At 38.8% G+C, this 24,793-nt stretch overlaps 1 protein-coding gene across 3 annotated transcripts in view; it reads right to left on the bottom strand.

The window, feature by feature from the left end:
- Nucleotides 1-380: 380 nt before the first annotated feature.
- LOC149562646 (uncharacterized) overlaps nt 381-24,793 on the bottom strand; it is a 230,993-nt gene continuing 206,580 nt past the window's right edge. For all 3 annotated transcript variants that reach the window (XM_089826110.1, XM_089826108.1, XM_089826109.1), the window contains 2 exons: nt 1,190-1,270; nt 381-1,078 (listed from right to left, as the gene is read on the bottom strand). In XM_089826110.1, the coding sequence (XP_089682236.1) occupies nt 878-1,078; nt 1,190-1,270 (282 nt within the window). In that variant the 3' untranslated portion in view covers nt 381-877. The remainder of the gene's footprint in view (nt 1,079-1,189; nt 1,271-24,793) is intronic.

Raw genomic sequence — 24,793 nt, 5'->3', positions numbered from 1 at the left:
TAATTTATTTGTATATGCGATTCAGACATACGACCAAAAGCCATTGAGAAAGCAGTTTATGTTACAGATTGTGTTCATGTTGACATATTTCTAGTAGGAGATAGGAGATAGAATGTTCAGTTTTCCATTAGTTTTGTTTATGTACCTATGTTATCAGTTCAATAGCTGAAGCTTTTTATGTGCTTCCAAAACAGTGGTGCTACTGCTACTTGTCATGGTACTCCACTGCATTTTTGTTTATATTTACTGCTGCAAGCTCATGTTTGTCTAAACAGGTCTAGTGATGAAAGGGAGCAGGTTGTATCAGGATGAGCATAGGTGTATTTGTGCTCTTAAATAGCCTGAATCCTAGCACCTGATGTTGCGATTGTCTAGAAGCATACATAAATTCACGTAGCTCCATTATTATTCCTAAACAAAGAAAAAGTTTCTGATCTGTCTTGAATGTTTAAAAAAGTTTCAAAATAGCACAGCAGAGCTGTCAAATCTAGCAATTAAGGAAGGTACCTTTAGAGACCAACATTTGGTAGCAAAATATTGATTTACCTGGTTTACACTTGGTCACGTTTGCACCAACATTATGCTCGTTTCATTTGAGCAAGAATGAATGAAGAAAGAATATATGGACCAACTTCATTTATATGTTACATTAATCTGGTTGATAAAATCCCACTGGATGATATAGGCATTTCCTTTACTTGATGATTATTCTCCTTGCATAATTATGGGGTCATGTTCTTTGACTATATTATTTTCTGTAATCTTAACCTGGAGATCACTATTACTTCCATTGGAGGCTTGCGTGTATATATATCTGATTGGTTAATGTGTTGTCGGATGATGAGTTTACTTGTCTATAGCATTGAATATGTGAGAATTACTGGACATTCTGTATCACTTTTCTGTAAGAATGTAAATCTTCCACTTCTAGACGTGATGGGGTTGCAGTCCAAATCTCAGGCAATGACATTTCTTTTTGAGAAAATGATTCCTCATCAGAAATCTGGATAGGGGGAGAAGTATCCAGAACAGAATCGGGAATTACTTCAAGTGTCTCCTCCAGCAGCGAATGGACATCCTGCAAAATTGCTGCTAGTTATTATTTCATTTACAAACTTTGCTGTGTTGCATAGACATTGCTTGAGACTTGATATTGCAAACAGGCATAAATGTAACAAATATCACTTACCTGACAATGGCGAAGTGCTTCATCTACTTTGCGTTTCCAAACTCGAGCTCCAGGCTCTGAGTGAAACAGATTGAGTAAAGGCTGTAACACATACCAAGCAAACAATATATAACTGTTTGAATCTTCCTTTTGGAGATCAGATAAACAAACCTCTACTTGAATAAACATATCAGATTTCCAGAGTCCATAATGTTGTAATTGTGTGTATTTACTATTTAACTATGTAACACTTTAATTCTTACGCCTACTTATTTTATTAAATATTTAACCTGTTTATATTTTATATCTCTATTTTCATTTCATTCACAGTATGTTTCTTTTCATTTCTTGTCTATTTATTCTTTATTGAATTCTCTTCTATGCTCTTGTTTTCCATGTCACCTGCCTCCCCTTGTCTATTTATTTAGCTATATTTTATGATGGATCATGGACTGACCAAAAACATTTTTTATGAGAAGAATTCTTATTTAGAAAACATACATTCACAAACTTATTAACAGTTCAACTGTATGAAATGAAAACTTACGATTTGGTCTGCAACTGAGATGGATTTCACAATTGTCTAAAATTCGAAGATAAAATGGAATTACTTATGTTTCCAATGAATGGCAAAAACAGATTTTGAATGGACCCCAAAGCCCTTTACACAAGTCAAAAACTGCCACTGAAAATCATTACATGTCTAGCACCCCAAAATAGATCAACAAAAGATAGCCAAGGATAGCTCAATCCAAGACCAACATACAAAGACAGTTATAAAAGATAAACATTGAGTCCAAACTGTCCGAGAGGGATAAATAAATCCTCCAACCAACAAACCTGTTTTTCTTTTACTTCCCTTCTTGTGAGATCGAAGGGTCATATCAAGTTGAGGAGGAGACATTACTTATATAAAAAAATGACTTAAGAGGTTAATGGGACATTAAAACTGTCCAAGCACCAAATAAATTGAAGGGACTAAATAATACATCTTCAACACAAATAGAAACTATAGAAGGGATAGCAAAATAAAAACATGAGCATAAACTTAATAAGACAACCAAAACAACAAAAGCTTACATTCTCTATATGAGAGAGATGACAGAAATGAGAAAAATTATGCTAGTGCAAGATTTCACCTTATCAACACTACAGTTGAGAAAAAGCAGTGCCAGTGTCACTGATGACTCTCATATCTTCACTAATAGGCCACCAAAGGTTTGATCTATTCAGACTGTTTGTGGGCTTAAAATAATCGATGATCGAGTTATTTTAGCCAATTAGATCTATTTATAGGAATCTTCCACCTTCTATCTAGAGTATTGTGACTGGAGCATTGTTTGGCTTTACATCCATCTAATCTTTCTGAGAATTCCTGTTGAATTTAGAGCTGCGACACATAGACTTTATGGCCAGGTCATGGCTAAAATCAGAACTATGGACAGGAAAACAGAGTGCTTTGGCAGCGCTATAGGGTGTCAAATAGGGATGTCCCCTCTCCCCAACCCTGTTTGGGTTATACATCGATAAGTTAGAAGAATGTTTATACAAGAACAATGGGGATGGGGTTCAACTAGCTAATTATGTGATAAAGTTACTCCTATATGTGGATGACCTCATTTTAATTGCTAAAACTGCTGAGGGTCTGAAGGAACACTTGAAGGCACTTGATACTTTCTGTCATTTGGCTGGGATGCAAGTAAACACTAACAAAACCAAAGTAATGATTTTCTCTTTGAAAAGAAACAAGAAGCAACAAAACAATGTCCTTTTTTATGGCAGCCCATTGGAGATTGTGGAGTACAAGTATCTCAGAATCAACTCCCATAACAAACTTAGTTGGGAAACTTGTAGAGCAAAAAAACTTTGGGGAGGGGGGGAGAGGGGGGGGTGTGGAAAGCATTATATTCTTTACTAAAAAGATGCTCTTTGGTTTGTTGGTTACCCCAGTGATTCTTTATGGATGTGAGATCTTGGGCAGCAACATGTCAGATCAGAAACGGAGACAAACAAAAAGAATCCAAAAGCATTTAATCATCTGCAATCTCAAGATCATAACCACAGTTCCTTACGAGATCTTATTAGCGGAAACGGGCATATTTCCTTTAGAGGCAGCAACCATGGTTCGGTTATTATGTTATTTAAAGAAAGCTCAAAGAATGGAGAATCAATGACAGCCTAAATTGATCATAGAGGAAAGACTTGACAGAAGAAAACACAAGTGGATGAACAAAATGTCAAACGGATGGAAAAATAGAATATTAGTAGGCAAGAATGTCAAGATGAAAATGAGGGAATAAAAAGTTCAGGAGTCTTATATGGTCAAAACAAAAAGGGTGCAAAAAAGAATATTATATCAAAGAATTTAACCTATGAAGTGATCATGTGGAGAAAGCATACATAGGAGCAAATATCAATTGGAAAGCGAAAATGTTCATAGCACAAATTAGAGGAGGTTCTCATAATTTGTGGTGTGAAACAGGTAGATGTACACTACCAAAGGAAGAATGTGTTTATTTTGCAACATGGGAGTGGTGGAGACAAAGCGACCTTGTATCGTGGATTGCCCACCATACATTGACATCCACTCCAACTACAGGGATATCCTAACAACCGGCAATTTGGATATTACTTTTGAGGAAACACAGCTAGATAGGACAGCAAATTTAATGATCAACATTAATTGTTGAAGACGGACCTAAAGATGCAGTTTCAAAAGGCTTAATGTTCTCTCGCCCTTCTTAGGGGGTGTACTTTTCTAGTTGGTCCCATAGGCTGCTTTGGCCTTGCAGACGTTATTAAAATCTTTCATTCATTCATTCATTATAAGAGAAGAGACCATCGCTTGGCTTTATATCCACCAGATTGAGGAAGGAAATGTTATCCTTAAACATAGAAGAAACAAGTTTAACTGTAACTCCTAGTTTTCATATAAGCTACCAATATCATTGAACTCTCCAACACTGATCAAAGTCAAAGGAGCTGAAGGGCACATCTTTCTTGTTGAAACATGTAGCTTCGGTTCAGACAATTGCACTGATCATATGAGAATATACTCATGTATATATACATGTTGATATGTTTTGAATATCGATATGTATATATGCATGAATATAATCTGCATTATTTATGATGATCACAACATTCAGAACCAACTGTGCATATAATGATTCTGTTATATCTGAGAATGATCTCAGTAATGATCGTATTTAAACTGATCATGATTAATTGCAATGGACTTAGTTAAGTCTTGAATTCATTAGTTTTGTTATGACTAATCAATTGGGTGTGACCATACCACCGATTGGGTGTATCGGTGAATGGTCATGTCTCCTTTTGGAGACATGCCTATTCACCCATATACCCAACCAGCCTTGTATAAACATTGTATGCCACCCGATATTGTTTGCATAGAAATTGATTAATACGGGCAGATTGGAGGCAGTACAGACATCCAACTTGAAGGAACTATTATATCATATTTGCATTGAAATTATATATATTGTGCAGCACATTGAATCCTTCATTTACAGTGACTGTACCTGAAACAAAAACATACATACTTCAGTACTGTAAAAGAAATCTGTAAGTAAACTTTACATTTCTACACTAAGACCAAAATAAAACCTTACTTGGCAAGTCTAAAGGGCCATGCACATTGGAGAGTAAAATTGCTTCCCCAGAAGCAAAGCCTGTCTCCACCAAAAAAGAGAACTTTCACTCATAATCCCCCATCTTGGAATAAGTTTGCACAGATCCCATAAATATGAATACCACCAGCCATTCCTTGTGACCCTATGCATTGGCGCTGGCATGTGTTCCAGACCTTTAGAGGAGATATTAGTCATTTCTTCCACTGAGTTTTGTTTCTGGAAAATAAAACCATTTTAGGAGCATGTACACGAATCAAATTCCTTGCAGCCTTTTGATGGAGAACACTACCCGACAACATAGCATTCCAAGAAATAACAATCATTTCTGTGGAGGGTTGAAGTGAATATAATGTCTTGATCACACCAAATTCAACCAATGACTCCCCTATCAATTTTAATCTGATAATTACATATGCTGTTGATGAAGTTCAGCAGGCTCATTATTTGAATCTTCACTATGGGACATCTTAAGCAATGTCTTTAGTTGGGCATTGTTGTTGATTTAATTTGCCAAGGTTTATCCTAGATATTTATTTGGTCAAGAAATTGAAGTGAGACTGGATCAATTAAAATATTCAAGCATTATAGTTTCGGCCGAGCTATAGCTGGACGGGAATTATCAGGCATTCATAATTTCATATAATTGCGGAGTTGCCACATTTTTTATATGTGGTATTTTAAGTTTAAATCCATGGTTTTGAGTTTATGGCTATAAATCAGCTTACATTATATGTTGAAACCCTAAATTACATCCCGTGCTCGATGGTGATTGTTTTCTGTGAATGCATACAGTGTTGTATGCAGTTATTTCATCTCTTACATCATATCTTCGGACTGATTGATGTATTGTATCTGGAGACTTGCTATTAAGCTTATCTCATTTGCGAGAACATACAACTGTTTATCACAACTGTAAAAACCCCATCTGTACATTCACGTGATCTGGGCTTAATTACCCGCACGACAAACTTGGTATTTGGTCTCTTATGTGCCAAGAGACCAAGAAATTTGTCTAGCCGTTGACAGACTCCCATCATGGCTCAGAGCATAGTATTGGTTGCATGATTATGTGCTGTGAGGTAAATGTTGAACCTTCATTCATTCAAAGCCATCATGTCGTGAGAGGTAATTTAAAGAAATGGGTAAAGAATAAGTAACCATTCACATTCTGCTAAAGCCATAGATAGTAGTATGTTCATGAAAATGGTCACTATCACCTTTGAAAATCGCATAGTATATAAATATTGGGTATGCTTTACAGTGCAAAGAACTAGTGTACTAAGTTCGATTAAATATTTGGGGGACTCTTCAATTTTTGAACACCAGAGCACCCTGAGTTCAGCATCAAGGAAAGCATGGCATTATAACTATTCTTTTGCCATCACTCATCTGATAAAACTGCAATTAAAGAGTTAGTGTTCAGGTCTGAAGTATTCTAGAGGGTTGTTTCAATTCTTTGAGTGCTCATTCATCCTCTTGTTGCCCCTTGAAGGACTATTTCATGACAAAGGAAGTAGTTTTTTGTTGCTGTTATCATCTGAGCTAAAATATAATTATTCACCGTTCTTCAAATCATTCTGGGATTGCAATTAGGATAATACCAAAGATCTTGTCTGGGTATGTGAATGAGTTGGAAGGTATTTGCGCTGTTCAGAGGCCTGGTTTCAGTACATAGCAAAGATTCTCCATAGACAGTTTTACAAATTGATATCTAGTATCTGAATGAAGAATGCTAGCAGAAGGCAGAGACTGAAAAATGATGGAAACTAAGTCAGTTCTTGTAGCTGTTCATTGAAGCTTACAAACAGAAGTTATAAGTCTCTCTTCTAAACCTTGTAGTGGGAAATAGGTTGATTGCCTATGTAATCTGCTTATGGAAACTGTTTACAATTTGATGATGGTTGTTGGATCCCTTGTAATACCTTATGCTATAATTACTCATTGTGAGATTTGAAAGCAACTTTGAATTATTGTCACTCTTATTAAAGCTGTTTGAAACATTGGTGAATTCTGATTTGAATATCATAAGACAGCTTATCTCAATATAATGCATCAAATCTGCTCCAAACACAGTTAGTACCATAACAATTGGAAACTCTTCAAAGTTATAATTGATAAGTGTTTTCTATAATGTCTGAAATTTGGACTCTAAAAGGGAAGCGCAAAAAAAATGGTACAGAACAGGGGTGACTGTTTGTGTGTCTTGGGCGTTGGAGGTGATTCCAACTTTGGACAGAGCTCATTCCAGAGATAGCAATAAGATACTCATTTTCGGGTCTGAACAAAACAACATTTGTGCATACTACAGATCACAATTGAAAATATTGTTATCATCAATTTATCACCACGGGCCAAGAAACTATAAAAAATTGCCAAAAAATTGAAGATTAATCGGCAACTTATAATTTTGCTTGAATTTGATCAGAAATGCATTTTTTTTAACAAAATTCAATGCAGAGATGCATCTAATGATTAAACAAAACAAACAAGCCAAGTGTAGATATATTTAAATGCAAATAGGGTAAGAAATGGATCCTCATATGGAATGTTGATGTCTGCAAGCCATAGCCTAATAGTCTAAACTCTGAAGCAAACTAAAAATAGAAAATTGTCTTCTTAAAACTATTAAGTAAATACAAGTACACCATCAACATGGTCTACATCTTCCTCTTCCCCTTCTTAGCAGCTCTAGTGAAAACTATTGGAGGGGTAGGGTGTAATGTCCCCTACTTAATGTGACCATTAGGGTCAATAGATTAGCCTATGACAGGAGCTTCCGTAGGCTAATGAAGTGGTTAGGGAGCTCATTTGGCAATATTTTCAGGAGTTACTAATTTTAGTAAGTCAATGGGAGTCAAGTGATATGGAAATTTCAAGTGTTTGGCTTGGTAGATTTGGTTGAGCTCTTTTTGATGAACTATCATACATGGTATTCTAAGTTCGACTCTTATGTGATTTAAATGCCAAAATTAATTTACTTTATTATAAAGTTGTTTTAAAAAGGTGTTTCCCATTTATCCCACATTGCTTATGCAAATGAAGTCGACTTCTCAGTGGACTTTATATTCTCTTGGCTAGAATGAGTTGGGGTATGCTTGGATGATATTACTATTACGCTATTGGATTTATGGGAAATCTAATTGTTGGGCTTGGAGGACGAAACCCCTCTTTGCTAGCATTCTCTTAGCTGTTGAAAGACACAGTCGGGAGGATTATCAAGTGTTTTCATTCAAGAAACACAGTGGGATTTATTAGTGATTTTACACATGATTTAAGAGCTTTGAAGTTCAAGTTATGCAGCCATGAATAGTGTTTTCTATAGTGCCTGTGAATAGTAATTTTGCTATAGTGCATGTGAATAGTGCTTTTGCTACAGTGCCTGTGAATAGTAATTTTGCTAGTGCGTGAATAGTGTTTTTGCTACAATGCGTGTGAACAATGTTTTGCTACAGTGCGCATGAATAGTGGAATTGCTTCAGTGTCATGAATAGTGCTGCTACAATGCATGAACAGTGTTGCAATGAGTTTTCTTGCCCACTCTTTCCAGTTAAAAGTTGGAACGTTGTTATTTCATTTGCAGATCACTATTTCCAAGTTCCTTCCATCATACTGTTCATTTTAGGCATTGTAATTGTTAAATATCAGTTTGAATATTTGCTACAACATATAAGGCAATTGTATGTAAACATTTCTATTGCAAAATCAATATTTTGTCAGCAAATATGGAGGTTCTAGACTTTGCATATTTATTGTTGTATGTTGCTAAGTCTCTGTCAAAATGCCACATTGAAAATAACACTCTAATTGATAATACTTAGTAGTCTGCAAGTCTCCTCAAAAAAATAAAAAGGGGTGGTTATTACAGTGGTATCAAAGCTTTAAGTCCTGCCATCTTGTGGAAGCCTTATAGGGAATTTGGAACAGCTGGATAAAGGGAAAAGTGTTTGACGAAATGTCAAAACACTAAAGTCAGAAATAAAACAGGTTTAGAATGTATGTTTGAGCATGCAACAAAGACCATTAACTTTCGCCATACCAGAGCAAGACAACAAAGATTCAAACTCACAGAGTGAGCAGTCTAGTTTCATCGGTGCAGGTGGACATAGAATCCAATCATATAAACACAGAGGAGATATTCTTTGAACAAAACAATAGTATGGGTGACTGAGATGACAAGAATACAAGACTAGGAGGAGGCAAGAATGCTGGTCCAAATCAAGAGGAGGTAATGTTCAGACGATTATTGGGTACGTTAGAGGAGGGGCAAGATGTGCAACAAGAGCAGAATAGGTCAATGGATATGATGTTATAACTTATGGCTAGACAGATAGGCGTCAATATTAATCTAGGTGATGCAAACAATGGAAATGGGGGCAATGATAATAATGGAGGCCGAGGCAACAACAATGGTCTTGAAAATAACATTAATGGTAATAATAATGGACATGGCAACAATGGGAATGAAGCTGATAACTTTAGACATGTTGCACGCCCAACTCAGACAGTGAGCTCGAGACCTCTTCTACCCACCTTCCCACCGAGAGATCCGGTTCAACCAGTAAACGAACTGCAGATTACCAAGCTACAGGATCAGTTTAGGAGGGACTGGGAGGCTAGTGGACCGGAGTTTCAGGCAGATATTTCCATTAGAGATTACATGGACGTAAGGATGAGACACATGCCTAGAGCAGGAGGGACAATGAGAACTCCTCAAAAGTCAAACATTGATCATATCCTGGGGTTGGGACAATCTCATACCCTGTAACCTTAACATCTTCTTGATTATTTGACTCATCTATTATGTTTTGAAACAAGTTAAATGCTCTCTTGAATTCTGCACATCCTAACTCCGAATGTTGATCAGTCTCATGGAATCTACAATATTTAGACATGGTGGACTTAGCTAAGAATATTCTGTCCATTGGTCTACTATCCGCTGAAGCTTGATTATCAAGTGCCGACACCACATTTCCATTGTTCGGGCCTGTGTTCCAAGTCCTCTTCTGGTTAGACTGATTGTTGTGTCCTTGGTCTTGTGATTGGTTGTTACCTTGATAGTTCCTTTGATAACTGCCACCTTGGTTATTTCTTTGGTAGTCTCTGTCTTGATAGTTCCTCTGGTATCCACCTTCTTGATAATTTCTTTGGTACCTTTCTTGATAACCTCCACTTTGATTCTGGTAATTATTTCCTTGACTATTTCTATGGGAACTTTGGAGTTGATTGTTCTGGTTTCTCAAATAGGTGACTTCCATAGACAACTTCTTGACCTGGTCAATCAACTCTTTCATCTCATCTTTTTCTTCTTGCGTTCTTGTGGAGGAATTTGCCCTTTGCAGATAAATTGGCACTGATGGTGGTGCTTGAGATAATGGGGGCCCCGAATGTACCACCAATTGATTTGTAGGTGCCTGGTATGCAAGCTACGAAACTGGATTGTTCGGATACCTAGCACCTTGGGGTTCCATTCCTTGTTGGCACAATTGCTTCCCTATCTCAATTGCTTTAGTGTAGGCCTTAGTCAACGTTGTGGGAGTAGGATTCACCATCCTAGTGAACATAGTCGTCTGGTTGTCCAAGGCACTATAATATGCTTCCAATGCACCTGCTTCCATCATTGTGTGAGGGGCTTGCAATCTTGTGTAAGCCTTATGGAAACGATTGTTGAAGGAACTTATAGACTCCCTATCATGTCTCCTTTTGTCCACAAACATTCTATGTAACTCCAGCAGTGTGGTGGGCATGCCAAACTTCGCAACAAAGGCTTCTCTGAGCTGAACCCATCTCGTTATAGATGATGCTGGCAGATTGACAAACCAATAATAAGGTTCCTCACCTAATGAATAAGGGAAAAGATTGCTCACTACATCTTCATATTGAATTCTTCTATTGCACAATGCATCTTCAAACACTTTGATATACTCCTTTGCGATGCGGTTGGGGTCATCAACAAAGAACTTGGAGCAGAATACCACCAAATTCTTCAGTAGATCATGGTATTGTTGGAATGAAATGGGTGATTTTTTTGTTTTGAGTCCATGGTGGCTGAGCCATTGTTGGTTGATTGACTTGAGCTTGAATTGGTTGACTACTTGAGGGGCTAGCTAAGTTTGAGATATCAGCTACCCAACGATTCCTTGATTTCTTGTGGAATTCTAACACAAGTAAGTCTTCTTCTTGGTGTGGTGTATTTCTCAGTATCCTCTGTCTCTTATTAGCTTTCAGTTTCTCAAACCTTTCGGGGGTAAAAGACCCAATCTTTTTACCCAGCTTGAAAATAATCACAACTCGACTGAGTCTCTAATTCGAGTTTTCTTCAACAATAGCTTGAGCTTGTCTTTGTGCTTTCCTTTCTCTCTCAAGCTTCCTTTCCAATTCTCTTTGACGTTCCAACCTCTTTTGAATTCTCCTTTCAATAGCTCGTGCTTTCCTTTCTTCTTGATTCAACACGTCAACGGTGTCTACATACTCTCTAGCGTTCTCACTTTCCTCCCAAGCAGTTGAGCACAAACTTGCTACAATATGGTCTTGAAGTGTTCTCCAAGTTGCTCTAGGCTGATCTGATCTAGGAAGCACCATTCTTCTTCATAGTTGAATGCCAACAAATCCTCAAAATAGATTTTCAAACTCTCTTTCTAGTGCCAGATAATGTTGATGGCACGACGATGGAGGGTATGCCCACCAATGCTCTAATTTTCTCAAGAATGAATTTAAATTCAGCCCTCCTAGCACCAAATAATGTTGATGTGATTTTTTTACCACTACATAACATATTAGCAATTGAATATCTGATACGGAGTATCAAACACACAATTCCTCTCTTGAAAAGTTAATGCTCATGGGATATGAGAATAACTCCAATGTTCCTTACACTTGTGGATACTCGCTCAATTTTATCGATGTGATTTGCTGGTAATCACGTAGGCAGCCTTGCGCTAATTGTTGAGGATGACTTGGACTTTGGTGAGATGATGGAGATGGTGGTTCGGTGTGAACACTAGATGATGTTGGTGGGGAAAGTGATGGTGGTGGAGAGTGAATGGTTCTTATGACTGGTATCCTTCTAATTCTCTTCTTCAAAATTCTAAGTCCTAAACTACTTGCTATCCTACTCATACTCCTACGGATGGAAGATTAGCAAATAGACTGGGATCGAATCTAATGAAAGTTAACCAGCGGCTCCACCTCCATAGATGCAATGATTCAAAGGAAAAAAAAAACTAGTTTGCCACACAAGGCTTCCCAACAAGCTGCTAGGATGTTAGTGCTCTAGTATTGATCCCTATCAAACATCTACTAATGCTACCATACAACTATCCATCTACTTTACTCTTAACAACTTGAAATGCAACCAACTTTAACAAGTTGAAAGGAAATTTTACTCTAACTATTTAGAAGTAGAAACCATGCAATAATACCAAAGGCTCTTAATCACCATGCAAATCACAACAATGAGAAAGAAATAATGAATTTTGGCATTATCTTTGCAACAATTTTCTCCGACCATTACAAATGAGAGAAAATGGCCTTATATAGAGACCAAAATGTACAATCGATGGTAGAGATAAAGAGGCAAAACCGACAATCCAGATTGAATCCTAGAAACCTTAACTAGGGTTGCAACCACATCGGCCAATGAGAAGATGCCACCTCGTCAATGGACCAATGAAAAAAGTGGAAAAGTAGCAAAAAATTAGAAGGCACCAAAATGGTGGCCAATCAGAATTAGACACTTGTCCTATCCTAGAAGAAAGGGAAATTGCCACTTGGGCTTACATCAAATGATCTTCTAATATAACTCTCCCCTTTTCTTTCATTCTTTTAGCTAAGGCAATGAACTTAGCTAGCCTTTCATTGATTTATTCCATGGGAGGACAAGGTGTATGCTTTATCTTGAGCTCAGCGAATTTCATCATGCTGCTTACTGCCTGTAGTATCTTCTCATGGTCCTTCTCGTACTCTTTTGCAAATCCAATAAAAGCATTGAAGGAGGAAAGGGTGCCCAAATGTTTCTTCTTGATGGCAACCTTTCCTAACTCATCCAATCTTGATCCAAGTCTTCTCTCATTGATATCCTCTTCTCTGATGTCTTCAAAATCAAGTGCCACCCCAACATCGCCCAACATGGTTGAAATGGAAGTGTTGACGCTCGGGCCGTGTTGTGCAACTGTCTTCTGTATCTCCTCAAATGTTCTCAATCTAGTAATCAAGGCAACAAACCAAGACTCTAACGTACTCAATCCTCTTTCATCAACCAACTTGGCCCTTTCCAAATATGCCTTTGGTAGCCCAATGAACGCCTGTAACCTGAGAATAGCTAGATCTTTGACTAGAAGGAACTCCTTCCACTCCTCTTCAAATATTCTAAACTTGTTTCTAACAGTCACTAATGACTGGAATGTCGAGATGAAGGAAGGCAAAAAATTTCGCCCATCTTGGATTGTATCATGGATCCAATCCTTGACTTCATGTAGCTGAGCTGATATTTCTTCTAGGGTTGCTCCCGCTGTCTTGAGGAAGGGCTGCCTAGTGTAACTGTTGGATAGGTTGGCAATCTCTCCAATATTTGTTCTCAGCCCCCAACTTGACAATCCTTTTATTTGCCTTCCTCAACCTTTCTCTAATTGAAAATATACCCTCCTAGATCTCATATTCTTGGGCCGCAATCTCATCCACTGCCTTGTCGACTGTTGGTATAGCAATTTGAACTTTTCGGTGACCATCATTGTCACTATTGATTACCTTTGCCACCGTCTTTGCCATTTGTTTCTAATTCTCACTATTACCCTTTTCTATTAATCCTCGGATATCTTCCACCATTCGGGCAGTTACTACCTCACCTCTTGGCATAAGCATTTGCCTTAACCATAGTGGTGCGGTGCATCTCCCCAAACCTGGATTTGGTTCGACAAAGCATCACCAACGGCCTCAAGTGCCTGACTTATTGCCTCAATGTCAATCGGCCCATCTTCTTCTCCACTAGTCACTGCCATATCATCTCCTTGTTGGTTTTCTGAGAGAGGGGAGTACTCGGTGCTCTCACTGTAACCACTTGATTCTGAATCAGAGCTCACCTCTACCGTGACCCCTTTATCACTTGAATTGACCTCTTGGCTTCTAGCCTCAATTATACTTTCTCTTGATGGAGCTGTATGTTGTCTCTTGGCTGAAGGTTCTAGGTGTTCTTTACTCTTCTCAACCTCCAAAGTTCTCTTCTTGCCTTTAACTATTTCCTATTGCTGACTACTTCCTTCACCCTTCTGTCCGATTGATTCTATTGGACCTTCTTTTGGCTTCATCTTCTCATAAGTAAGGCAGATCCTTTGACTTTGTAGTTTCCTTAACTTTCCATTATACCATGACTAGGTATGCAAATCTACTGTCCTTGTGACTACCTCCAAGGAAGGATCCTGATGATCATCCCAATCTACTGGATTCAATTCTGTTCCTTCTATTGTATTATAATCTTCTCTCAACACATCCCCATCATCTTCTAGTTGATCGGGAATATCAAGGCCTCTCCATCTGATTTCTCTCATCATGTTCACCGATAATCTTGAGAAAGCTAGCTTTCTCACACGGAAGTCATCTTTGGCATTGGCCCAAAAGTCTTCTATAGTGGGAACACATTTGAATGTAATTCCTTGAGATGCCTTGATAAGACCTTTAGGATCGAATCCTTGCCTTGCTTTGTACCATCCTAGATGATACCATTCCAATTCCTTCTTCGCAGATGCAAAGGCGGGACGATTGGGGCAACTATCATTGCCAATTCCGAATGAGAAGGTAATCCCTGTTTTACCTTCATTTCTCATTATTCTATCATAGTGCTCAAGTTGCCTAGCCAATTCTGTCAAAACTACCTTGTCGGGTGAGTATCTTGGAAGCCACTTGGGGCAAACTGTGCTTCCTGCTACTCTAATGTAGGTGAATTGTGGAAATTAAATGAACCAACTTCCATATTTCTTTATTTTAGCTTCTGCTTCCATTGAAAGTCTCTTAGAAGGTGTCCCTTGTAATACCCTTATTGTCTTCATGGCAAAGGCATCACAAAATATCTTAGTCTTTGTTGTTATGCAAATGAAGCTGTGGGTAGTATTCATGCACCAAATATTGCCCTGGCCTATTGCCAACTTCTCCTTAAGCCTTAAGCCCCGGATTTTTATTCAATCTTGCAATTAGGTAAAACAAATAGGATCCCATAGAGAATTGCTTTTGGTTTTGTACGGTTCTAAGTTGCAACTCTAGGTTCTCGCTTACGATCCTAGCCCAATCAAATCTTCTAGTTCCTTTTCAATTTCATCAATAAAGAAGTACATCCAATTTTCAAATTGCATACCTTGAGCTAGGCCCATAATTTGGTTAAGAAGCACAATCAGATCTCCATATTCTGATTTGAAGTCCGCCAATGTAAGCTTTGATGACATAGTTATGCCCTTCTTTCCCTTGTGTAGCCAATCCTGCTTTAAGTGTGTGAAATAGGCCTCTTGGTTATCCTGAAATGATTTAGCTGCCTGATCCATCATCACTACTGTCATGATCTTGTACTAGGGAATGTTAAATGCTTCTTCAATTGCTTGTCCACCAATATTGGCCAACACTCTCTTCCTTCATCAAAAATGATAGATTTACCAATCAGATCAAACCTGGATGCACATTCCATAACCAACTCTGGATAGGGCAATGTAGGAGGAAAAGCTATTGCATGTACAATTTCGCTCCTGTATATCTTCTTTGCCAAGGGGGATTGTCCTTCCTTTAGTCTATCCTTTATCTGTAACATATTTATATTCCTACATTGGTATCGGTTATTCGCCTCATTTTTTAGAAGAAAGTTGTTTTGGGCATCATATCCTCTTTGTCTTTCTTAGTGTTTGTTCCCTTAGGGTTTTTGTTTGCACTAACATCTACCATCTTATCAACCTATGATGGGATAGTGAAGTGGTGGATGGTGAATGCGAAAAGAACCAAGGGAGACAACGTCTAAACAAGAACGAAAGAGAGAAATCCGCTTAAGGACCCCTTTCAACTCTAAATGATTTGAAATTACCTTTACCAATGGCTGGGTCTTCTTTTGGAATTTAGGATCAGACTTCGAGAATTTCAAACCCCTTGCAAATCTTGAGGCCCTAGCTAAAAAAATCAGAATTTAGTGCTCTCAGAATTGTCCACCATTTGCCCAAAAAAAAACCAGACCTTTGATCACAATAACCTCCTCCAAATAAAATCACCCAAATTAGGGCAGAAATAGCAGCTCCTTAGCAAAATCAGATTTCGCAAAAAAAATCACCTAGCAATGGAAAGTTGAGAAGCCACCATGCATGAGAACTTTGCCCTTTAATTATGAAAATCGCCAATATAAAGTGCAGATCTGCTCCACAAAGAAAATCGCCAAGCATAGGAGATCTCTACCATGAAGAAAAATCACCAAAAAAGAATGCCAATCTGCCCTTTCAAAATCGCTTAAAGGAGAAGAAAACTGCTCCAAGTTAAAAATCACCCAAGCACCCAAGAGGAGTGATGAATGAGGAAATGAGTGGAAAGAGTTTCCTCTTATACCCTACTTGCTCATCCTCCCAAGCTGGCCAACTGGGACCCTGGGAGCAAAAACAAATTAATTAGAACACAAGACATGGCCCCAAATTAAATGCTTAACCCAAAATTAACTTTGCCAAGATGAAATTTACTCTTTTAAATTGCCAATCAGACCAAAATTGCAAAAAGAAAGTAAATAATGCCTTGGAAATGCTAAATGTTTCCATTTAATGATGATTTAGCAATTAATATGTCATTAACATCGGATTTTGGCTAGCCAAAAGCCATTTTTCAATATTAATTGCCAATTTCAGTAGAGGCTTAAAAATTTTCAAGACAATATTAATCCATTTAATGCCAATTTTTGCAATTCAATTCAAATCGATTTTGCCAAGTAATTTTAGTTTTTACATAAATTAAATCATTTCTAGAGTCTAAAATCGATTTTGCAATTTGATTTCATCTTCACAAAAAAAAAATTTTTCTCACCAAAGAAATTCGATATTTTCCAAAAAAAACTTTAAATCTAACAAAATTTCATTTTTTTGAAAATTATCCAAGTTTACACAATTATATATAAATTTTCAAAAGAAATCGTCTAAATACAAATTTTACAATTTTATCCTGCCAAGTGTTGTTCTTTGAAATTTGTCCGGCCTAAGGATGAAATTGGTCACTCTAGAAAATCAAGTTGAAATCGGGTGAAAATAAGTCTAACCTTCTCCCCACTAGCCTGAAGGCGTTGACCAAGACGTAAAATTTTTTAAAATCAAAATTTTTTGGACAACTCAAAAATTTGCCAAGGCGATTAAAAAAAGGGGGTCCCCAAAGTTTTGGGGTGATGGTGTGAACCTCACAACACAATGCACCCGCTACATTTTAGAGTTGCATGAACCAGGTATTTAGGAGGCAGTTGAGAAGATTCGTCTCGATCTTCTTTGATGACATCTTGGTCTTTAGTAAGACTTGGGAGGAGCACTTACAACATCTAGAGGAGGTGTTATCTATTCTGGAGAGAGAGTCGTCGTATGCCAAGGAATCTAAATGCGAATTTGGCATGACCGAGCTCCTTTACCTTGGGCATATCATTAGTGGAGATGGTGTTCGGGTTGATCCTGAAAAGATTAGAGCTATTGTGGATTGGCCTACTCCCACAAATCTCACACAACTCAAGGGATTCTTTGGTTTATGTGGTTTTTACATGAGGTTTGTTAAGGGATTCTCACAGATTGCTGCACCTTTGATGAATCACACCAAGAAGGAGGCCTTCACATGGACAGAGGCAGTGCAAAAATGTTTTGACCACTTCAAACAGGTAATGTCATCTTGTTTGGTTCTAGCTCTACCTAATTTTACGAAACCATTTGAGCTTCAGTGTGATGCTTCAGTAGATGGGATAGGGGCAGTATTGATGTAGGAGAGGCCCCCCATTGCTTTCGAGAGTTGGAAGCTCCTAGGAGTTGAGAGGAGCTATTCTATCTATGACAAGGAAATGTTGGCCATAATGCATGCATTGGCCAAATTCCAATCTTATTTGGTAGGTGGGCGTTTTGCGATCAAGACTGATCACAATAGTATTAAGTACTTCATGGCCTAGCGTGATCTTAATGACCAGCAGCAGAAATGGGTTACCAAATTGCAAGCTTATGACTTTGAAATAGAGTTTGTCAAAGGTAAGAAAAATGTAGTGGTTGATGCTTTATCTCGGAGACCTCACTTATATGCTCTGGCAGAGGTTTCAGGAGATTGGAGAGATCGGATTACAGCGAGGTATGTAGGAGATGATTGGGCTTTTGGGATAGTTGCGAGGACCATTCAGGATGATAGGTATGCAGTGTTGGATGGGTTCATTAGATTTCGAGATAGAGTTTATTTGATCCCTACATCACAGTTTAGAGAGGAGATTTTGAGCGCATTTCATGATGCACCTACAGCTAGGCATCCAAGCGTCTTCAAGACCTATAGGGAGATCTGAGAGTGGTTCTCATGGAGAGGGCTCAAGGATGATGTTCAGAGGTATGTCAAGGAGTGTGTTGTTTGTCAGCAGAATAAGGGAGAGCACACGTTTCCTACAAGTTTATTACAGCCCCTGCCCATTTTGGATGGGAAATGGGAAAGCATTTCTATAGACTTCATCACTAGTTTACCACAAGTGCAAGGGAAAGATTGCATCTATGTGGTGGTAGACCGCTTGACGAAATTTGCTCACTTCTTTGCTATTCCATCTACTTACACAACAGCACGGGTGGTAGATCTTTTCTTCAAAGAGATATTTAGGTTACATGGGCTGCCTAGATTCATTGTCAGTGATCGGGATAGTAAATTTTTGAGTGTTTTTTGGCAAGAATTGTTTAGGTTGTGTGGTACAGATCTTACACCCAGCACTAGTTACCATCCACAAACAGATGGGTAGACAGAAATTGTGAATAAATGGGTGGAGGGAGAGTACTCAATAGAGAACCTGGGTCAAATGGTTGCATATGGAAGAGTACTGTTATAATACCACGTATCAGATGTCCATCAAGATAACTCCTTTCATGGCACTGTATAGTTATGAAGCACTTGGCTTCATAGATTTAGTTTTGGGGGATAGCAGAGTGCCCAAAGCTAAAGACTTATTGCAAGATAGTTAGGATAGTTAGGATATCAACACAGGGTAGAGCATAGTTTTGAGGTAGGGGATATTGTTTACTTGAGGCTACAATCATATAGACAGTCAACGCTCAAGAAAAGTGGAGCCGAGAAGCTGAAGCCTAGGTTTTATGACCCCTACAAAGTAATTCACAGAGTGGGTGAGGTCACCTATGAGATTGAGCTTCCGAAGGGCAGTCGAGTACATAATATGTTTCATGTGTCAAGACCTAAGAAAGCCATTGGTTAACGAATAGTGCCTTCTGCAAATCTGTCATTGTTGGATGAGAAGGGGAAGCTTGTGTTGGTCTCTGAAGCTATTCTGAATACTCGAGAGACGACTCTTAGGAACAGGGTAGTTAAGGAATACTTGGTTAAGTGCAGAAACCTACCAGGGGAGGATGCTACTTCAGAAAAATAGCAAGTATTGTAGCATCTAGAACTGAGATTGCTTGAGGGCAAGCAATTTTAAGTGGGGCGGACTGTAATGTCCCCTACTTAATGTGACCATCAGGGTCAATAGATTAGCCTATGAGATTGCTTGAGGGCAAGCAATTTTAAGTGGGGCGGACTGTAATGTCCCCTACTTAATGTGACCATCAGGGTCAATAGATTAGCCTATGACAGGAGCTTTCGTAGGCTAATGAAGTGGTTAGGGTGCTCATTTGACAATATTTTCAAGAGTTACTAACTTTAGTAAGTCAATGGGAGTCAAGTGATATGGAAATTTCAAGTGTTTGGCTTGGTAGATTTGGTTTAGCTCTTTTCGATGAACTATCATACATGGTATTCTAAGTTTGACTCTTATGTGATTTTAATGCCGAAGTTAATTTACTTTATTATAAAGTGATAATTAAATAAAAGACTTATCAATTAAGTCACTTTATTATAAAGTTGTTTTGAAAAGGTATTTTCCATTTATCCCACATTGGTTATGCAAATGAAGTCGACTTCTTGGGGGACTTTATATTCTCTTAGTTGGAATGAGTAGGGGCATGCTTGGATGATATTACTATTATGCTATTGGACGAAACCCCTCTCTGCTAGCATTCTCTTCGCTGTTGAAAGACACAGTCAGGAGGATTATCGAGTGTTTTCATTCAGGAAACAGAGTGGGATTTATTGGTGATTTTACACATGATTTAAGAGCTCTAAAGTTCAGGTTATGAAGCCATGAATAGTGTTTGCTACAGTGCCCGTGAATAGTAATTTTGCTACAGTATGCGTGAATAGTGTTTTGCTATAGTGCCCATGAATAGTAATTTTGTTGAAGTGCGCATGAATAGTGTTTTTGCTACAGTGCCTATGAATAGTGACTTTGCTACAGTGCGCATGAAAAGTGTTTTTGCTACAGTGCGCATGAATAGTGGAAATGCTACAGTGTCGTGAATAGTGTTGCTACAATGCATAAACAATGTTGAATTGAGTTTTCCTGCCCACTCTTGCTGATTAAAAGTTGGGATGCTGTCATTTCATCTGCAAATCACTACTTCCAAGTTCCTTCCATCATAATGTTCATTTTAGGCATTGTAATTGTTAAATACCAGTTTGAATGTTTGTTGCAGCCTATAAGGCAATTGTATGTAAACATTTCTATTGCAAAATCAATATTTTATCAACAAATACAGAGGTTCTAGACTTTGCATATTTATTGTTGTATGTTGCTAAGTGTTTGTCAAAATACCACATTGAAAATAACACTCTAATTGATAATACTTAGTACTCTGCAAGTCTCCTCAAAAAAATAAAAAGGGGTGGTTATTACATAGGGGTTCTAGTCCTAGAATTCACAGGTGTGACTTGACTTATATCATCAGAGACAACAATAGGAATTTATATTGACTACATCATCCCCCACCTGCCCCTCTGACTCCACTAATCCCCCGCAAAAAAGAAAAAGTCATCTTTCAAAAAACAAGTATACATCAAGCAATATCGAAGAATGCTAATGACAAGAGTGTAGATAATGACCTGTACCACACAAACTCCAAGTCGTATTATAGTCCAAAAAGAAAATGGATATATGGGGGCAATACCAAGGGGCAACACCCCTTGTAGGGATTTGGGGGCAGTGTTCATAATGGAATCAAAAGGACAGTGCCCCTTGCAGGGGCCTAGGGGTAGCACCACCATTGGCAAAGACCAACTTGGCACCTTGAGAACTAGACATAACTCCAAGGCGTAGACTATTTTCTTGATTTTAAGATTCTCTAGATCTCTACAAATTACCTTTCTTTTCCCCAAACAACAATTTAGAACTCACAAAATGTAAAATGGATTTGTGTTTGGCCGATAGTCCCTATTACATGATCGCGACCAATAAATAATGCACTTATTGCCATGTCATAGGAAGTGTCCACCACATCCTATAATGCACCCTATTATTGATGCAGGAAATGTCCACCACAGGAGTAGGAACGAACACGAACAATGACGCAACCCCAGGAGGATACCATAACAATAACCGGCGGATGAGGTGGCAACAATAATAATAACAATAATGGGGGCCAAAGTTGGATATGGTACGACTCGAGTGGACGGCCGATGATACAATGTCGTGTATACAACCTCTGGGCACACCATAGCTATTGTGCAGATGGTGCGGTCCGGAAGACCACGAGGATTCAAAATGCCCTAAGCAAAGGGTGAACTTGTTAAGCATCGAAACATGTGACGAGGAGATACTAGTCATCACTTGCCAACAAGCAAAGAAGGCAATGTACCCAGATGTAGAGGAAAAAAAGAAGAGGTTGCAGCAAGCAAGAATGGAGTTGGAAAAACAAATGGAAACGGAAAAATTACAAACAAAAGATACTACCGGCACCTCGAAGACGAACCTAGCAGAACAAAATATTATAAGGTGGGTAATGCAAATGGAAGTTCCTATGAAATTGAATGACCTTCTTACAATGCCTCAGTTACGAACAGCAATACTGAACATAACACCACTCCTGAAAGTAACGGAAGAGACAGGAAAGGATGACAGCGGGGCAATTGCAGCAGACCCAATGCTACTGCACTCACAACGAGAAGACATCCTGTAGTAGTAGAGATGGGTATCTTTGGAACTGTACTTACAAACACAATTGTCAATGGAGGGTCAAGAGTGAATGTATTACCAGAAGATGTATGGAAGAAGTTGCGACAACCTACTTTGTGGCCACCTATAATTCAACTACTCACTGTCGATCAGCATGGAATCAAGCGTTTAGGGACCCTAATGATGCAACCTATAACCACCAGAACACAACCATTCTTATTGGATTTCGTGGTGATCCCGTTAAAAAGAAAAGGGTGTAATGCCATCCTTAGACAAGGCTGGTGCAGGCGAAGGTGAAACATGAGTTGAAGCAGAATACCTGTCCATGGAAGGCGGAGGTCAAAGATTCATAATCGACTTACACACACAAATGGTAGGTGAGGCGACAATGTCGTCGGACTCCAAAGGCGAAGGCGATGGTGATGACGAGGGGAAGAAAAGAATGAAACCTGATGAAGAGGGAATATTGAGATTAGGAGGGTTGAGCGATGACGACCTGGACTTAATGAACGGCTTACTCCATTGGTAGATGGAGGACTACGAGAACTTTCCAAGCTATAACATGTTAGGGGTCAAAGAGAGAAAAGAAGGGAATGAGTTTCGGAAGGAGTATAGCGAAGTGAAAGAGGGAGAAGCACATATAGATGAAATGCCTGCGCATATGTTTAGTGAAGGCAAACCTATAAAGTACGATGAGCCTACTGTAAAGACAATGAACTTAGGAGATGAAGCCAATCTGAAGAATATCTTTGTGGGAGATGACTAGAACCCAGTCCTGAAAGCGGTAGCATTCAAAATATTTATGGAGTATAAGGACGTGTTTGCATGTACGTATAAGGATTTGAAAGCAGTACTGCCGGAGTTATGTGTCCACTGGATACCATTGATAGAAGATAAAGTACTCGTACGAAATTGGCTGTACCAGATGAACAAAAATTATGCTGCACGGGTCATTGATGAGATTGACCAAATGCTAGAAGCAAGAATTATTTTTAGGGTGTAGTCAAGTGAGTGTGTATCACCGATTGTGATATCTTTGAAGGACACCACTCGGATAAGAATATGTGTGGACTTTCGATGCCTAAATGTTGTAATGATCAAAGATCCATTCTCGATACCATTCATAGATAGCATTCTGGAAGAAGTTGCGAGGCACAGAATTTATTCATTTATGGATGGATTCTTTGGATACAACCAAGTATCCATCGCTGAAGAAGATAGGCTTAAAACAACATTCATCGTTGAAGATGGAGTATATGCCTACAATAGGATGTCGTTCGGACTGTGTAATGCTCTGGCAACATTCTAGAGAATTATATTGCACATTTAATAAAATGTCAGTAGGGAATTTTAAGGTATTTCTAGACGATTGGTCAATTTTTAGCATGGAGACAAGCATATAACTGCACTCGAAGAATGCATGGAAAGATGCAAGTGGGCAAGATTGGTACTGAATCTGAAGAAGTGCAAATTCATGGTACTGTAGGGAAAGCTATTAGGGCACATAGTATGCAAAGAAGGGTTGAAGACAGATCCCGACAAAGTTTGGGTAATCTTGGAAATGCCACCGTCGATGGATGTGACAGAGGTAAAATCATTCCTCAGACATATTAGATATTATCGGAGGTTCATCAAGAACTTTGCAAAAATATCCTACCCACTAGAAAAACTCACCTACAAAGGCGAACCTTACAAATGGGAAGCGGAGCAAAATGAAGCTTTCGATGGGCTGAAAACGAGATTAGCTACAACACCTATCCTGGCTTATCCGAACTAGGATAAGGAATTTCATGTTCAAGTTGATGCATCGAACTACACGATTGAAGCAACATTGGCGCAGACAGGTGACCAGGGATTGGATCATCCAGTATACTTTGCGAGTAGACTGTTATCTAAAGCAGAGAAAAATTACAATGCAATAGAGCAGTAAGCACTCGGGATGGTGTATGCAGTACAAAAATTTAGACATTATTTACTGGCGACACCACTTGTTTTTTATGTAGATCATTGGGCACTGCTATATCTCGTAAACAAGCCAATCATTCAAGGAAGGATAAGTAGATGGCTATTACAATTGCAGGAGTTTACTTTCAAGATTGTGGTATAGTCGGGAAAGAGTCATGTAAGCGCTGATCACTTCTCGAGGATAAAATCGGGAGAGCCACCGGAGGGGGTCAACGATGATTTCATTGATGCGCAGCTATTTCAGATTGTCGTACTGCCATCCTGGTACACACGTATCCGAGAGTATCTCTCAACAGGACAGTTTCCTAGCAAGATGTCGCAGAATGAGAGGAGGAAACTAGTGCTAAGGAGTCGAACATTTCAATTGATCAATGGGTTATTGTATAAAATGGGACTCAACCAGATTCTACAGCAGTGTGTTCTAGAGGAGGAAATACAAAAGGTGTTGAAAGAAGCGCATGAAGGACCAGTCGGAGGACACATGAGGCCGGATACAGCTATGCGAAAGATACTTCTGGCAGAGTTATGGTGGCCAACCGTGCATAATGATGCCAAGGAGTGGGTCATTCCCTGCAATGCATGTCAGAGAGCCGGAAAACCACTGAAGAGAGACTTCATGCCTTTGAATCCTTCAAACGCACAGGAGTTATTTTAGAGATAGGAGTTGGACTTTGTTGGACCCCTCAAGGTAAGTAAAACTAGAAGATGCAGGTACATCGTGGTAGCGACGGAGTACCTTACCAAGTGGGTAGAGGCGCGGGCCTTGCCTGACAACTCTGCAATAAGCACAGCGAAATTTAT

Source organism: Cupressus sempervirens, chromosome 4, assembly GCF_028749045.1.
Source record: "Cupressus sempervirens isolate cs-2001-9-10 chromosome 4, ASM2874904v1, whole genome shotgun sequence".
Lineage (NCBI taxonomy): Eukaryota > Viridiplantae > Streptophyta > Pinopsida > Cupressales > Cupressaceae > Cupressus > Cupressus sempervirens.
This window is presented reverse-complemented; position numbering and strand designations above follow the sequence as displayed.